Source organism: Notamacropus eugenii, chromosome 6 (assembly GCF_028372415.1).
Source record: "Notamacropus eugenii isolate mMacEug1 chromosome 6, mMacEug1.pri_v2, whole genome shotgun sequence".
Taxonomy (NCBI): domain Eukaryota; kingdom Metazoa; phylum Chordata; class Mammalia; order Diprotodontia; family Macropodidae; genus Notamacropus; species Notamacropus eugenii.
Window position 1 is genome coordinate 161,910,489 of NC_092877.1, and position 17,461 is coordinate 161,927,949.

The 17,461-nt window shown below is 36.4% G+C and overlaps 1 protein-coding gene across 4 annotated transcripts in view; it reads right to left on the minus strand.

Moving 5' to 3' along the window:
* Positions 1–17,461, minus strand: part of FSTL5 (follistatin like 5) — a 1,060,999-nt gene that overhangs the window by 159,958 nt on the left and 883,580 nt on the right. For all 4 annotated transcript variants that reach the window (XM_072621397.1, XM_072621400.1, XM_072621398.1 and 1 more), the window contains 2 exons: positions 1,939–2,100; positions 881–1,015 (listed from right to left, as the gene is read on the minus strand). In XM_072621397.1, coding sequence (XP_072477498.1) covers positions 881–1,015; positions 1,939–2,100 — 297 coding nt within the window. The remainder of the gene's footprint in view (positions 1–880; positions 1,016–1,938; positions 2,101–17,461) is intronic.

Genomic DNA, 17,461 nt, shown 5'->3' on the forward strand with positions numbered 1-17,461 from the left:
TGTTTCAATATCTATATATTTAAATGAGAGGGAGAACCAAAGATCAACCAGTGTATTAAAGAAAAATAAAATATAACAAAGTCTATTTATAAAAAGTAAATTTTAGGCAATTACATCCAACCAAAATATTACAATACCTGAGTATTGTAATACAAATAATAACAACTGAGAAGAAAACTGTGGTTGGCTTGGTCTGGGCTTCATGAGCTATTGTAATTCTTTTCTGTGTAAGTTACCTTAAATTGACAACATCTATATTGTGTTACAGTTGACACTGTCAGAATTAAAGGAAATATGGCATATGATTGACATATTTAATTTAATAGAAGCTCATCTGAGAAAAAAATAAAAGCTCACTGAGGGCAGGAATAGTGATCTTTTTGTCTTGGTATCACCATCATCTGTTATAGAGTCTGATACTCTGTCTGGTAGAATATGGTCTGGACTTGTGATTTTATTGACAGAGGGAACTCCAACGTGAAGAATCTTCCTCTACCAAAACATCAGGGTGTATTTGTAAATAAAAATCTGTAAGCAAGAATGGGTCAGAGGTAGGATTTGAACCTAGGTATTTCAGACTCTGAGAATAACTCCCTGCCTACCAGGCCAAGCTGGTACTTAACACACAATAGGCATTTCAAAAATGCTTCTTAATTAATTAGTTATTTGGCTTGAGTAATTTTTAAAATAGAATAAATGAAGAGTAGTATTTTACAGCACATACTTTTTTCACTTTAAATATTTCACTAACACATTTTTTAATAACTCAAACTCCTACCAACATAAAAATGGCATGAGCATCTAATGGTGGATTTTAGCTATTAAAGTACTTTATAACGAATTTGGTTTTTACTGATGGACTAATATACTTAGTACATACGTGTTTTTCTAGCAGAATCTTCCACAAACAGAGAAGAAATGTCTTCATCTACCCCTGCTTCATTCTTGGCGATACAGGTATATGCTCCTGTATCTTCATAGCGCACATTGCTGATGTGAACTTCACTGCCATTTGCTGAAAGAACAAAGAAAATGCATCTTGTAAACTACAGTTTCAGATTTGGTACAGTGCTTTCTGATTACACAGTCACACAGTTCTTTTACCTCATCCTAATTAAATGCTTTTCCTTCTTGAGTTTGTGCTCTAGAAAAATGCCAAATGATTCCAGGGTTATTCAAGTGGTTAGTGAACTTGACTATTATTCCTTTTGCTGATAACAGGGGTGGATAATTTCCATTCGACTCTCTCTTCTTGGATCTCTGTGCTTATTTTAAATGATGTGTCTAATATAGGAAGCAAATTGCTATTTTGCTATCTTTTCTTCTCAGTTGGTAAACTTACATTGACTTAAGGCAAGCGTTTACATAACTTTTTAATGAGATCCTTTTACAGTATCATAAATGGGACAAAGCATGTCTAAGACATGTGCAACGAGTTTACCTCAAGTTGTATAACCACAAAGGATTATATCAGGAAGAGGCCTTGGGTACAAAACAGTATACTCCAATACAAGCAAAGTACATTGGGTTTGCTATCTAATGCACTGTTACTATATAGTCCTGCTGATGACACTCTATTCCCATTCATCAAGGATCATATTATACCCCACTCTCTCTTTGAAGAAATCCCCAACTGCTATAGCTAACTGTGATTTCCCTAAATTTGGCCACTGAGGCAGAAAAACCAAAGTAAACTTCCTCAACTCCTTTCCCTGTAACTCAGAACTGTAAAATTTGTTCCACCTATTATTTCCTTCTTCCCTCGTGTTTCAAAGGAAATCCTTTCCAAAACTTACCCTTTCTTCACTTATCTATATCCTTGAGTCCATTCATTGTCATATAAAACTATGTAGCAAAAGTATCTAACAAAATTAGGCATGATCTCCAAATTAACCTTGTATTTGAGCTCATGGATCACATACATAGAACTAAATGTACCTTGAAGAGTTAACTGTTTAGATAGTTTTGGAGTAATGTCAATTCCATTCTTCAGCCAACCAAGCTGCGGTTTGGGTATGCCATCGGCATGGCAGCGGAGACTAGCTGTTACACCTGGTTCTCTGGCTTGGCTCTCTGGATACACACGGATAACTGGTGGAACTGAAAAGTGAAAATGAGTGAAAATTGAGTGAGTTCTAAAATAATTTAGTGATATCATATGGCACTGCCAGCATGTCTAATATCATTCAGCTTTTAATTCCATCATTTAGAAAATTTGTTGTTTTTCAGTCATGTCTGACTCTTCATGGCTACGTTTGGAGGATTTCTTGACAAAGATACTAAAGTGATTTTCTATTTGTTTTTCCAGCTCATTTCATAGATAAGGAAACTGAGACAAACAGTACTGAGTGACTTGCCCAAGGTCGTACAGTTAGTAAATGTCTCAGACCAGATTTGAACTCAGAAAGTTGATCCTTCCTGAGTTCAGGGCTAGCACTCTATCCACTGCACCACCTAGCTGTCTCACATTCCTTACACAACAATGAAACATAATGGAGAGGATCTGAACATCATTACTGAATAGCATTATAAACCCATTAATTGAGCCAATCATATAATGTTCCTATAATTTCCTTAGTGATCATCTGCAAATTAAAACATAAACACAAATGAAAGGAAGTCATATGGAAGTTATACAAATTTATCTCCTTGAAATTATTTCAACTTTTTTTCATGATGTATTTTCTATAAAAAAGACTAAGAAGTACAAATTTTACCTAAAAACTATCATCACAACAAAAGAAGCCCAAATAATTACACATAATTCATTAAAAATACTCAAATATATAAATGTTCTATTCCAAAATGTTTATATAATTTGTAAATAAATAGGTATCTCTAGGTTTCAAATGAAGTAACATTTAAAAACATAAATTAAAATAAGCATTTTAGCAATATTTGCCAAAATATTATCATTACTTCACATAGTGCGAAATATGGAAGCTATAGGTAAGAAGTACTGCATGAAAAAGAAACAAGGAAAGTAAAATATATATAATTTTATCAACTTTAGAGATCTCACTCATTGTTTTAGGTAAAATAATAACTCTTCTTCCTTTTAAGAAGTAGCAATTATTTTAATAACAACTTAGAAATTCAGTAGCATCACTACTCATCATTAATAGTGTGATAAAGTTGACAGAAAGAACACAATTTTTGCCATGGATAAATAGCATTTAGTAAATTATAAAATAAGACAATAAAATAGAAAAGATAAAATGTTACCAATGCATATTTATGGATATAAAAATTTAAGAAATAAGAATAATAGGATAATCCATTTCCATTCAACTAATATTTATTAAATACAGACAAACAGTGAGTTTCATAAGCTGTGGATGCCCCAATAGCCACTAATCATTATTTTTCTATTAAAATACTGAGAAATACTTAGTATTTTCTTTAATTTGCTTTATATCTAGCATATTGAACCTTGAATAATCATGCAAACTTGCATATATGATTTATTTTACTCATCAATCTATCTTCAGTGTGCATGCATTCACATAAACACAGACAAATACATGTTGCATACACGAACATACTTTCACAGTTCTTTACTTGTTTTTCCTCCTTTTCATGGTCTTCCATCTATTATTTACTACCTTTTCCATTACCCACTATATCTCCCACCATTTACAGAGTATACTTTAAAACACTGAGCTTCATTTGTTTCTGCCCTGCTAATCTGTTATCACACATTCAATTTTATCACCACTCTCTAAAGCAAAAGTACCAAGTATTGTTATATTGTTTTTATCCAAAATTTCTCTCATGTATGTAATTTTTCTTTAAAATTTTATGTGTGTATTACTTTTTTGCAAGAGTGAATGAGTGTTAATAAACATCTATCTATGATCATGTGTACTTGTATGTGTGTGTTTTCAAGTCTGCTTAAAGAGGATCTAGGTAAGTATATGAATGTCCATATACCTAAATCTCTCTACTATTTTTAGAATTAGTAAATTGAAAGGGACGTCAGAGCAGCAGCTAGCTCAACAAATAAAGGAAGAAATCACATAATAAAAATAAAGCTGTCACTGACGCAACTTTAATGGGAAACAGCTATAAGTAAAATCTTAATTTAAAAAATACTAATAGCATCCAAGCCCAAAAAGAATTCCTGGAAGGGTTAAAGAAATCAATTACAGTGGCAGAGGAATATTGAGAAAAGAAATGAGTTATACAAGCAAATTATTAAAAGAAAATTAGCTTGGTTTTTAAAAAGCACAAGAATACAGAAAACAACTAAAAAAAACAGAATTGGAATAATGACAAATAAGGAACAAAATTAACAAAAGAAAAAAGGAGGCACAAAAATTCACTGAAGAAATTTATTTCTTAAGAAGTAGAATTGAGTAAATGGAAGCTGATGACTGAATTAGACATAAAGAAACAATAAAGCAAGCCAAAAGAATAAAACAAATAGAATATGCGAAAAATCCTATGGAAAAAACACATGACCTGGAAAACAGATGATAAAGAGATACTTTAAGAACTTTTGGACTACCTGAATTAGCCTAGACATCATATTTCAAGAAATTATGGAGATCACTCCCTAGATATCTAAGATTCAAAGGGTAAAATAAAAATTAAAAAAAAAAATATCTACCTATCATCTCCAAGAAGAGATCCCTGAATGAAAATTCCCAAAAATGTTATTGTAAAATTTCAGATCTCCCAGAGGTCAAGGAGAAAATATTGTAAGCAGGCAGAAAGAAACAATTCAAATATCATGGACCTACAGGCAAGATCACATAAGATTTAGAAGTTTCCATGGTCAGGGAGCAGAGGGCTTGGACTACGATATTTCAGAAGGCAAAGGAGGTAGAATTACAAGCAAGAATAATCTATCTAGGAAAACTGAGTAGAACCCTTCAGGAATAAATATTGCTACTTTATAAAATAAAGGTTTATAGGCAGTCCTGAAGAAAAGACCAGAATAGCAGATTTAAGAATCAAATTCTGCTTACATTCCTCTATGAGAAAATGATACATGTAAGTCTTTATAACTTCATTATTACTATTAGGGCAGTTAAAATTAGTTTTTATAGAAAAGGGCATACCCATAACTCAAATATGTTAGAATAATTTCCAAAAATAAAGATGAAGGTGAGAAAGAGGTACGTACTGGGAGAAGAGAGAAGGAAAAGACAGAAAGGGGAAATCTTTTCTACATAAAAGAGGCAAGCAAAGAATAGCTTTTATAGTGGAGGGGAAAATGGGGGATCGCAGGCAATGATTGAACCTCAGTGGATAAGTTCAAAGAGGAAAGTATATAAACACACACTCAGTTGTGTATGTAAGTCTAACTTATTCAATGGAGAAATAGAAGGGCAAAGGAAGAAGAGAAAGGAAAGGGATGATAAAAGGGAGGGCACATGAGGGGACGCAATAGTTAAAAGCAAAATAGATTTTTGAGGTATGACAGGATAAAAAAAAAAAAGAGAGAGAGAGAAGAAGAAACAAAAGAAGGGTCAGAGACAAGATGGCAGAGAACTTGTTTTGAACTCTCCCCCAAACCCCTCTGAATACCATAAAACAATTCCTGGAACCACAAAAACTACAAAAGGATGGGGTGAAAAAATTTCCCAGTCAAATAAAACTCAGAAGATCTGTAGGAAAACTCTGTTGAATCTGGGTGAGAAATCAGCACAGTCCAGCAAAGGCCACACAGGTGTAGACCAAGCCCCAACAAAAAATAGGCCTTTAGGGGCGGAGCCAAGATGGCAGAGTAGAAAGACGCACATACACATAGCTCCGAACCCACAACCCATAGAACATCTACAAAAAAGTAACTCACGGTGAATTCTGCACCCAGAGGCCACAGAACATTGGAGCGAGGGAGATTTCTGTTCCAGAGAGACCTGCAAACCTCTCACAAAAGGTCCTTCGCGCCACTGGGCACCGGGACTGGGAGCTGAGTACAGCCCTGTCATGGCCGCAGCATAGAGAGGAAAAGATTCTGGCGGGCTTCAGGGACAGGATCTCCAATGGCCACGCAGGTCCCTCCACCCACAGGTGACAGGGGTCAGTGAGAGGGCCTCCTTGACAGGTCGAGAGGGGAGTGGGGTGCCCCCATAACTCAGGACCCCTCGGGAGGCAATAGTGGAGGCGGGAGCAGACCGGGGCTCCCCAAGCAGGCAGGAGCCTGGATCCACTGTTGAAGGTCTCTGCATAAACCCCCTGAGGGAACTGAGTCCGTGAGGTGGCCCTGCCCCTACCTGAGCACCTGAACTTAAGCCCTGCCCCCGCCCAAAGCACTGAGGCTGGGAAGCAGCATTTGATTCTCAGACCCGAAGCATGGGCTGGGAGGATCTGGAGGCGAGGTGGGTGTGAGGAGAATATTCAGAGCTCAAGTCACTGGCTGGGAAAATGCCCAGAAAAGGGAAAAAAACCAAGACTATTGAGGGTTACTTTCTTGGTGAGCAGGTTTCTCCTCCCCTCCCTTCTGATAAGGAAGAGCAGTGATCACCATCAGGGGAAGACACGGAAGTCAGTGCTTCTACATCCCAGCCCACTCAATGGGATCAGTTCTGGGAAAAGGTCTTAAAGAGCCCAAACAATTTTCAAAATCATGATAGAGAGGTGGAGGAAAAACTGGGAAGAGTAATAAAAGACTTGCAAGCAAAGTATGAACAACAAATCAGCACCCTGCTAAAGGAGACCCAAAAAAATGTGGAAGAAAATAACACCCTGAAAAATAGGCTAACTCAATTGGCAAAGGAGGTTCAAGAAGCCAAGGAGGAGAAGAATGCTTTGAAAAGCAGAATTAGCCAAATGGAAAAGGAGATTCAAAAGCTCACTGAAGAAAATAATTCTTTCAAAATTAGAATGGAACAGATGGAGGCTAATGACTTTATGAGAAACCAAGAAATCACAAAACAAAACCAAAAGAATGAAAAAATGGAAGATAATGTGAAATAGCTCATTGGAAAAACAACTGACCTGGAGAATAGATCCAGGAGAGACAATTTAAAAATTATGGGCCTACCTGAAAGTCATGATCAAAAAGAGAGCCTAGACATCATCTTTCATGAAATTGTCAAGGAAAACTGCCCTGATATTCTAGAACCAGAGGGCAAAATAAGTATTCAAGGAATCCACAGATCACCGCCTGAAAGAGATCCAAAAAGAGAAACTCCTGGGAACATTTTGGCCAAATTCCAGAGTCCCCAAATCAAGGAGAAAATATTGCAAGCAGCTAGAAAGAAACAATTCAAGTATTGTGGAAATACAATCAGGATAACACAAGATCTAGCAGGTTCCACATTAAGGGATCGAAGGGCGTGGAACAAGATATTCCAGAAGTCAAAGGAACTAGGACTAAAACCAAGAATCACCTGCCCAGCAAAACTGAGTATAATACTTCAGGGGAAAAATTGGTCTTTCAATGAAATAGAGGACTTTCAAGCATTCTTGATGAAAAGAGCAGAGCTGAAAAGAAAATTTGACTTTCAAACAGAAGAATGAAAAGAAGCATGAAAAAGTAAATAGCAAAGAGAAGTCATAAGGGACTTTACAAAAGTTGAACTGTTTACATTCCTACATGGAAAGACAATATTTGTAACTCTTGAAACTATTCAGCATCTGGGTACAGGGTGGGATAACACACGCACACATGCACACGCACACGCATACACACATAGAGACAGAGTACACAAAGTGAACTGAAGAGGAGAGGATCATATCTTAAAAAAAAAAATGAAATCAAGCAGTGAGAGAGAAATATATTGGGAGGAGAAAGGGAGAAATGGAATGGGGCAAATTATCTCTCATAAAAGAGGCAAGCAAAAGACTTTTTAGTGAAGGGAAAAAGAGGGGAGGTGAGAGAAAAACATGAAGTTTACTCTCATCACATTCCACTAAAGGAAGGAATAAAATGCACAGTCATTTTGGTATGAAAACCTATCTTACAATACAGGAAAGTGGGGGATAAGGGGATAAGCGGGGGGGGGGGATGATGGAAGGGAGGGCACGGGGAGGAGGGAGCAATTTGAGGTCAACACTCATGGGGAAGGACAGGATCAAAAGAGAGAACAGAAGTAATGGGGGACAGGATAGGATGGAGGGAAATATAATTAGTTCTTACACAACACTATTATTTTGGAAGTCATTTGCAAAACTACACAGATCTGGCCTATACTGAATTGCTTGCCTTCCAAAGGGAAGGGGTGGGGAGGGAGGGAGGGCAGATTGGCAGACAGGGGCAATTAGAACGCTCAGGGTTTTGGGGTGGGGGGAGGGGACAAAAGGGGAGAAAATGTGGAACCCAAAATTTTGTGAAAATGAATGTTAAAAGTTAAATAAATTAATAAAAAAAAATAGGCCTTTGGAGCCACAGAATCAGCAGCAGTTGTGGCTACTTCTAGAGCTCTCAACCCACAAATGGAAACATGCTAAAGTAACTGATCAGAAAGAGATTACATGGGTCTCTTTGCTCATATTGAGATAGGACTCTGATGATTTGCCCATATTCCAATCCGGGTCATGGTCCTGGATGGAAGTTCCAGGGTGGGAGGGAGGACTAGGACACAAGAGCATGTTGCTGCAGTGCAGCAGGGATCTTGGTCACAGTTCCAAGGCAGAAAAGATTGCTTGTGGTCACTCACAGACATATTCTGGCAAAAGTCAGAAGAGTAGAAAACAGTCCTCTCCTTAGATAGTACCATCTTTTAAGAACTAAAAACTTAGAGATCCATAGAAATATATCTCAAAATTACTACATAAAACCCACAAAACTTGGGATAATGGGCTCTCTGCTCTGGAAGCAGAACTCAATTTTGAAAAAGAATTAAAAGTCAAGCAATAGGCTGAGAAAATGAGCAAACACTAGCAAAAATAATTCTGACAATACAAAGTTACTATGGTGACCAGGAAGATCAAAACATATACTCAGAAGAAGAATGCAAAGTGAAAGTTCCTACAACCTACATCCTGCAAGAAAAGATGTGAATCAGCCTCAGGCCATTAAACAACTCAAAAAAATTTTGAAAATCAAGTAAGAGGTAGAAAAATGGGAAGATAAATGAGAGTGATACAAGAAAGTCATGAAAAAAGAGTTAATAACTTAGTAAAGGAGAAACACACACACACACATACACACACAACTGAAGAAGATAAAAACCTTAAAAAAAGACTGGGCCAATAATGCCTTCAAAATCATAATGGGTCAAATGGAAAACGAAGCACAAAAATTCACCAAAAAAAAAAAAAAAAAAAAAACCTTAAAAAGTAGAATTGGTCAAATGGAAAAGAAGGCACAAAAGCTTATTGAAGAAAATAATTCCTTAAAAATTAGAATTGAACAAATGGAAGCTAATGTATGAAACAATAAAACAAAACCAAAAGGATGGAAAATAGAAGACAATGTGAAGTATCTTACTGGGAAAACAATTGATTCAGAAAATAGATCCAGGAGAGACAATTTTAAAAATACTGGATTACCTGAAAGTCATGCTCAAAGAAGAAGAATCTAGAAATCATTCTTCAAGGAATTATCAAGGAAAACTTTTCTGATACTCTTGATCCACAAGATAAAATAGAAATTAAAAGAATCCACCAATAACCTCTCAGGAATATTATAGTCAAATTCCAGAGCTCCCAGATCAAAGAGAAAATATTGCAAGAAACCAGAAAGAAACAATTCAAATACCACAGAGTCAGTCAGGAAAAAGCAAGGTTTAGCAGCTTCTATGTTAAAGAATCAGAAACCTTGGAATATAATGTTCCAGTGGGCAAAAGTACTAGAATCATAACCAAGAATAACTTGGTTATTGATAACTTGGTTATTATTATAACCCTTAAAAACTGACTATAAACATTAAATGAAAAAGAAGATGTTCAAGAAGTACTGATGAAAAGGCCAGAATTAAATAGAAAACTTCACTCTCAAATACAAGACTCAAGAGAGGCATAAAAGGGAAAATAGAAAAAGAAAACAGAAGGGATTTAATATGGTTAAACTTTTTACATTCCTACATGGGAAAGGGATACTTGTAACTCATAAGAATTTGTTCATTATTAGGCAGTTAGAATAGTATAGACAAAGGGCACAGGTGTAAATTGAATGTTAAGGAATGATTTAAAAACAATAAAATTAAGGTATGAGAAGAATGTACTAGGAGAAAGGGAAAGGGAGAGGTAGAATGGGATAAATTATCTCACATAAAATAGGTAAGAACAATCATTTGCAGGAGAGGTGAAGAGGGAGGATGTGAGGTAGAGTGAGTGAACCTTACTCATCAGGATTGGCTCAGAAAAGGAATAACATTCACATTCTCTTGGGAAAAGAAATCTGTCTTACCCTACAAGAAAGTAGGAGGGGAAAGGGCTTAGCATTGGGGGTTAGGAGTTGATAGAAAGGAGGGAAGATTGGAGAAAGGGAGATTAAGAAGCAAAACACTTTTGAGGAGGAATAGGGTGAAAGGAGAGAGGGAGTAAAATGAATGAGAGGATAGGGTGGAGGGAAATGCAGTTAGTAATAGTAGCTACGAAAAAATTGAAGTATACTACTATGATAAAGGGATTTTTTCTCAAACATATAGAGAAAGCTAGGTCAAATTTATAAAAATAAGAGACATTCTCCAACTGATGAATGATCAATAGATATGAATACTTTTGAGATGAAGTAATCAAAGCTCTCTATAGCCATATGGAAATATCACTATTGATTGGAGAAGTGTAAATCATAACAATTCTGAAGTACCACCTCACAACTATTAGATGGATTAATAGGACAGAAAAGGGAAATGACTAATGTGAAGGGGATATGGAAAAAATGAGACATTAATGAACTGTTGGTGAAGTTGTGAACTGATTCACACATTCTGTAAAAGAATTTGGAACTGCATACCTTTTTGCCTTGCAATACTTCTAGGTCTGTATCCCCAAATAGATTTTTAAAAAAAGAAAAGGGTCTACATGTAGAAAAATATTTATAGAATCTCTTTTCTGGTGGCAAAGAATTGGAAATGGAGTGGATGTCAATCAATTGGGGAATGATGAGCAAAATACTGTATGTAATTATAATGGGACATTATTGTACCCTAAGAAATAATCAGCAGGAAGCCTCCAGAAAAACCTGGAAAGATTTACATGAGCTGATGCAAAGTGAAGTGTATGTTGAGAGACAACTCTGAAGGACTGAAGATGAAAAATGCTATTCATCACAAAAGTAATAACAAATGGTATCTGAATATACATTGAAGCATATATTTTTTACTTTACTTTTCTTGAGGTTTTTGGTCTATATTTTCTTTTAGAATATGACTAAGATGAAAATATTTTGAATCACCACAAATTTATAACATATCAAATTGTTTGCCTTCTCAATTTGGGTGGGAAAAAGGAGTGAAGAGGAAGAAGAAAGGGGTTGAATTTGGAACTCACTGTTTTAAATAAAATATTAAATAAATTTAACTTTAAAAAAAGAAGAAACAGAAGAGAATGGGATGAAAGGAAACACTCAGTTCCTAATCATAAATGTAAATGGGGATGGGAAGAGTTCACTCATATGGAGGAAGTGGATAGCAAAATGAATTAGAAATCAGAATCCAACAGTATATTTTTTATAAGATGAAAACTTGAAACAGAAAGCCATACAGAGATTTAAAATAAAGGGCTGAAGCAAAATAGAATATGCCTCAGCTGAAGTATAAAAGGCATGGGAAGCAATCTGTGCTCAGATCAAGCTAAAGCAAAAATAGACCTAACTGAAAGATATAATCTAGGAAACTACATTTTGTTTTCATAAGAAATCAAACTATCAATAGTCAAATGAAAAAAAAATGTTCTGTATCACTATAAGAAAGAGAAATGTAAATTAAAACAATTCTCACGTATCACCAAACACCCATTAAAAATGACAAATGCTGGAGGGAATAAGAGAAAAAAAGACATTTTAATGAACTGTTGGTGGAGTTGTGAACTGGTCCAGCAATTCTGCAGAAAAATTTAGAAATATACACAAATGGTTATAAAACTGTGCATGCACTTCAACCCAAGCCTGTATCCCAACGAGATCAAAGAAAAAGGCAGAAAAGGAACTATATGTACAAACATATTTATAGTAGCTCTTTTGTGGTGGAAAATAATTGGAAGTCAAAGACATGTACATCAATTGGAAACTGGATGAACAGGTTGTTACATATGATTTTGATGGAGTACTATTGTGATGAGGCAGGTAAAAAAGATGCAAAGTGAAATAAGAAGACCTGAGAGCACATGGTACATGGTAACAGCAATGCTGTAATGACGACCAACTGTGATAATATTTGGATACTCTGATTAATAAAATGATCCATGTTATCCACCTGCAGAGGAAGAAATGATAAACTTTAAGTACAAAATGAAGCATAATTTCAAACTTTATTTTTTATTGATTTATGAAATATGGTTAACATGGAAATATGTTTTGTATGATTTCACATGTATAATTGATATTTTATTTCTTGTCTTCTCAGTGGGCAGGGGAGAGATTAGGAGAGAGTATTTAGAACTCAAAATTTAAAAAAAAAAAAAGAATGTTTAAAATACATAAATACAGGCAAAGACAAGACAGCCCATAAAATACTTGGAAAAAAATAACTTTCAACAAATTCCAGAGCAGCAGAAGCAACAGAACTACAGAGTGAAAGAGATTACCAGCCAAAATGAACCAACAGGAAAGGTCTATCCCAACAGAAGGCTGAGAAGAGCAGGGACCAGACCTGGCCAAGTCAGACAAGGAGGAACAGGACTGGAACAAGCCACTGGGGCAGAATCCCCACCAGGGAGGGCCTCAGATCCCTCAGCCCACAAGAGCCAAAGAAAGCTTCAAAGTTCAGTGAGAGGGTTTTCCCAGGTGGGCAAAAGGGGAACAAGTTCCCACCACTCCAGCACGGGCCGCAGGCAGTGCTGGCAGAAGCAGCAGCAGGGTGGCAGTGTTGTGTGGCAGTGGCAGAGTCAGCAGCCACTTCCACTGTGGGAGATGCTCAGCTTAAAGCCACTGGGGGAATTGAGCAGCTGATCTGAATCTCAGCTCAGAGTGGTGGTCCTGCTGTCACCTAAAGCTCCTGGGAGAATTGAGCAGTTGATCTGAACCTCAACCCTGAGCATGGTCCTGTGGTGAGGAAGAGCACTAGGACCTTCTCCTTGATAAAGGATTCAGAAGTCAAGTAACTGTCTGGGAAAATACCCAAAACGGGGGAAGAAAATAACACTATAGAAGGTTACTTTCTTGGTGAACAGGCATTTCATTCCATCCTTTCAGAATGAAGAAGAACAATGTATGCTGTCAGAGGAAGTCAAGGTTTCTGCATCCAGTACCTCCAAAATGAATATGCAATGGGCTTAGGCCATGGAAGAGCTTGAAAAGTGAGTCAACACCTTGCTAAAGGAGACGCAAAAAAATGCTAAAGAAACTAACACCTTTAAAAATACACTAACTCAATTGGAAAAAGAGGTCCAAAAAAACCAATGAGGAGAAGGAGGCTTTAAAAAGCAGAATCAGTCAAATGGAAAAGGAGTTTCAAAAGCTCACTGAAAAAAATAGTTCTTTAAAAAAGGGTGGAGCTGAGGGAAGGTAATGACTAAATGATAAACCAAAAAATTACAAAACAAAACCAAAAGGATGAAAAAATAGAAAATAGTGTGAAATATATCATTGGAAGAACAACTGACCTAGAAAATAGATCCAGGAGAGACAATTTAAAAATTATGAGACTACCTGAAAACTATGATCAAAAAAAAAGCCTAGACATCAACTTTCATGAAATAATCAAGGAAAACTCCCCTGATATTCTAGAACCAGAGGGCAAAATAAATATTGAAAGAATCCACTGATCACCTCCTGAAAGAGACCCAAAAATAGAAACTCCTAGGAATAGTGTGGCCAAATCTCAGAGTTCCCAGGTCAAAGAGAAAATATTGCAAGCAGCTTGAAAGAAACAATTAGAGTATTGTAGAAATACAATCAGGATAACACAGGATCTGGCAGCTTCTACATTAAGTGATCAAAGGGCTTGGAATAGGATATTCTACAAGTCAAAGGAACTGGGATTAAAGCCAAGAATCCCTATCCAGCAAAACTGAGTATAATACTTCAAGGGAAAAAATGGTCATTCAATAATATAGAGGACTTTCAAGCATTCTTGATGAAAAGACCAGAACTGAATAGAAAATTTGACTTTCCAACACAAGAATCAAGAGAAGCATGAAAAGGTAAACAGCAAAGAGAAATCAAAGGACTTTCTAAAGCTGAACTGTTTACACTCCTCCTTGGAAAGATAATATTTGTAACTCTTAAGACTTTCTTCAGTATTTGGAGAGGTAGAAGGATTATACACACAGACACACACACACACACACACCCACAAACACACACACATAGACACAGGACACAGGTTGAGTTGAATCAGAAGGGTGATATCTATAAAAAAAAATAAAATTAAGGGGTGAGAGAGGAATATATTGGGAGGAGAAAGGGAGAAAGGTAATGGGGCAAATTATCACTCATAAAAGAGACAAGAGAAATCTTTTGCAGTGGAGTAGAAAAGGGAGGAGGTTAGAGGGGAAAAGTGAAGCTTACTCTCTTCACATATGGCTTAAGGAGAGAATAACATACTCACTCAATTTGGTATGAAAATCTTTCTTACACCACTGAAAGCAGGGGAGAAGGTGACAAGTAAGATGAGGAGGATGATAGAAGGGAGGGCAAATGGGGGAAGGGAGTAACTAGAAGTAAATATTTTTGGGAAGGGTCAAGGTCAAATGAGAGAACAGAATAAAGGGGGGGCAGGGTAGGATGGAGGGAAATATAGTTAGTCTTACACATGTCTATTATGGATGTCTTTTGCAAAAGTACACATATACAGCCTGTATTGAATTGCTTGCCTTCTCAGTGGGGATGGATAGGGAGGGAGGAAGGGAGAGAAGTTGGAATTCAAAGTATTAGAAACGAATGTTGAGAATTGTTATTGCATATAACTGGGAAATAAGAAACACAGATAATGGGGTATAGAAATGTATCTTGCCCTACAAGAAAAGAGAAAAGATAGGGATAAGGGAAGGGTGGTATGTAATAGAAGAGAGGGCACATTGAGGGAAGGGGTAGGGGATGGGAGAGATGGAGAGAAAAATTGGAACTCAAAATTTTGTGGAAATGAATGTCGTAATCAAAATAAAAAATGTAAAATAAAATACATAAACAATAAATTTATTTAAAAAGCACTGTGATGTCTTAAATACAATTATTCCCCTCCATCCCATTCTTCTTTTTTCATGTCAGACAAGCCCCTTTCCTTTAACTTTGTGTCTTCTACAACAGATTCCTGAAAAGCTCAAGATTCTTCATCATTTTAGTGGCCCTCCTCTAGATATCCTTCATCTTTTCTATGACATTCTTAAAATGTAATGCTCAGAACTGAACACAATACTCCAGATGAGGCCTAACAAGGTCACAGTGTGGAAAAATTGTTGCCTACCTGTCCCTAAAAGATTTGTCTCTTCTAATGTAGTCCAAGTTTGTAAGAGGTTTTTTCTTTTGGCTGACAAATATTGTACTTGTAGTCCATTAAAATCCTCAGATACTTTTTCACCAAATGCTGTCAATCTATGCCTCCTCCATATTATATTTATGGATTAGGTTTTTTTTTTTTTTGCCCAAGTGTAAGACTTTATCCTTATTGAATTTCATTTCATTATTTTCTGCCCAATACTCTAGCCTGTCAAAATCCTTTTGTATCCAAACTGTCATCTGATATGTTAGATATTCTTTCTAGCTTTGTGTTATCTAAAAATTTGATGAGCACACTATTTTTGATCCAAGACAATGAACAAAAGTGTAAAATATCACACAGCCACAAATAAATCCCTGCCATAATCCACTGGACTCCTCCTGTGACACTGACACTGAACCATTGACAACAATGCTTTGAGTCTGGCCATTTGAACAATATTGAATCCCTGTGATTATATTATGTCTAAGCCATATCTCTCCATCTTCTCCACAAGAATAGCATAAAATACTCTGTCAAGGGTTTTGCTAAAATCTAAATAAAGTATATCCACATCATTTCCCCCTACCTATTAGTTTAATAATCACTCCCATTTCCCCCCAAAAAAGGAATGAAGTTAGCCTGAAACAGTTTGTTTTTGAAGTAATACTGGGGTTTTGTAATTACTTCTTCCTTTTATATATATTTAATGATCCTTTCAAGTTAAACTTACTAACACTTAGTTTGTAAAATATTTTGTCTTCCCATTTTATCCAAAAAAGTGCACATTTACAGTTTTTCAATTTTCTGTTACTTTTGTTTTCCATGATCTTTAAAATTAAAAAAAAAATACAATGTTTTTAAAATAACATTTTTTTCTGGATCCAATGATATAGTCCAATTAAACTGTGTGAGGTGAATTAAGAATTTCTCAGCAGACTCTTTTCCCCTTATTTATTTTAGGCATTAACTTCTTGTTAATCTCTTTGGTGTTGTTCTGTCATTTTCAGTGTGTGAGAGAAGAAGCAAAAAGGAACGAGAAGAGAGATAAACACTGGCAGGGTGCTTTTATTTGCGCACGAACGTGAATATTCTTCTTTATTTTTAGCCATGGGTTGAAGAGCATCTATTATTTGCATGCAGAGGGCCTCCCGATACTACTGAAATTTCTTGATTTAGACAGAAAGAGGAGATGGGATGTTCATTGCTCCATGCAAAATGTGAAACTGGAAAAGTGTCAGAGAGAGAACGTAGTTGCTAATCTGTTTGGGTAGAGAAGGAGTCTGTAGAAAATCTTGAATACATTATTAGTAGAGGTTGAAGGCCCTGGATAGCTACAACAATAAAAAGTAAATAATCAAAAGGCATTTTGGTTGATTCAAAGAACAGTATCTCCAATCAATGGATCAGCATCTATTAATTAAAACTACTGGTAGATCTCAAAGCCAGGAACTGAAAGAGGGAATTTCTCTGCTCTTTTATCAAACCATAGTTCTCCCTTGATTCTCAGAGGTAGAAAAGTACACCTGTCCTTGTTGGCAACATGATTGATTTTCCTTCTTAATATTTATTCTGGAATTTTAATTCCCCTTTCACTGGTGATCATGTCTGCAGGAAAATGATCAGTAGATCCAATTCACACAATGTTAAGGATCCCTGGTTCAGAGATTCCTGTACCTCAAAACAAAAATTAATTAATGTCTCTTCAAGTTATAAGATACACACACACACACACACACACACACACACACACACACACACACACACACACATACACACATGGCTAGTGGGAGAAAGAGCTTGAAGCCATGTCTACCCCAGGTCAAGTGGCAGCAGAACTAGGGTTAGAGGCACAGAGCAGCAGGGGACTGAGGAAAGGAGGTAAAGAAACCCTGGGAGCAGCTGCAGTGTTGTTGAGTGACTCAGTTCCACCCTTGGGGCTCCAGTCAGCCTCTCTTGGATCCCTGGGGAATAGAGCTACTTAC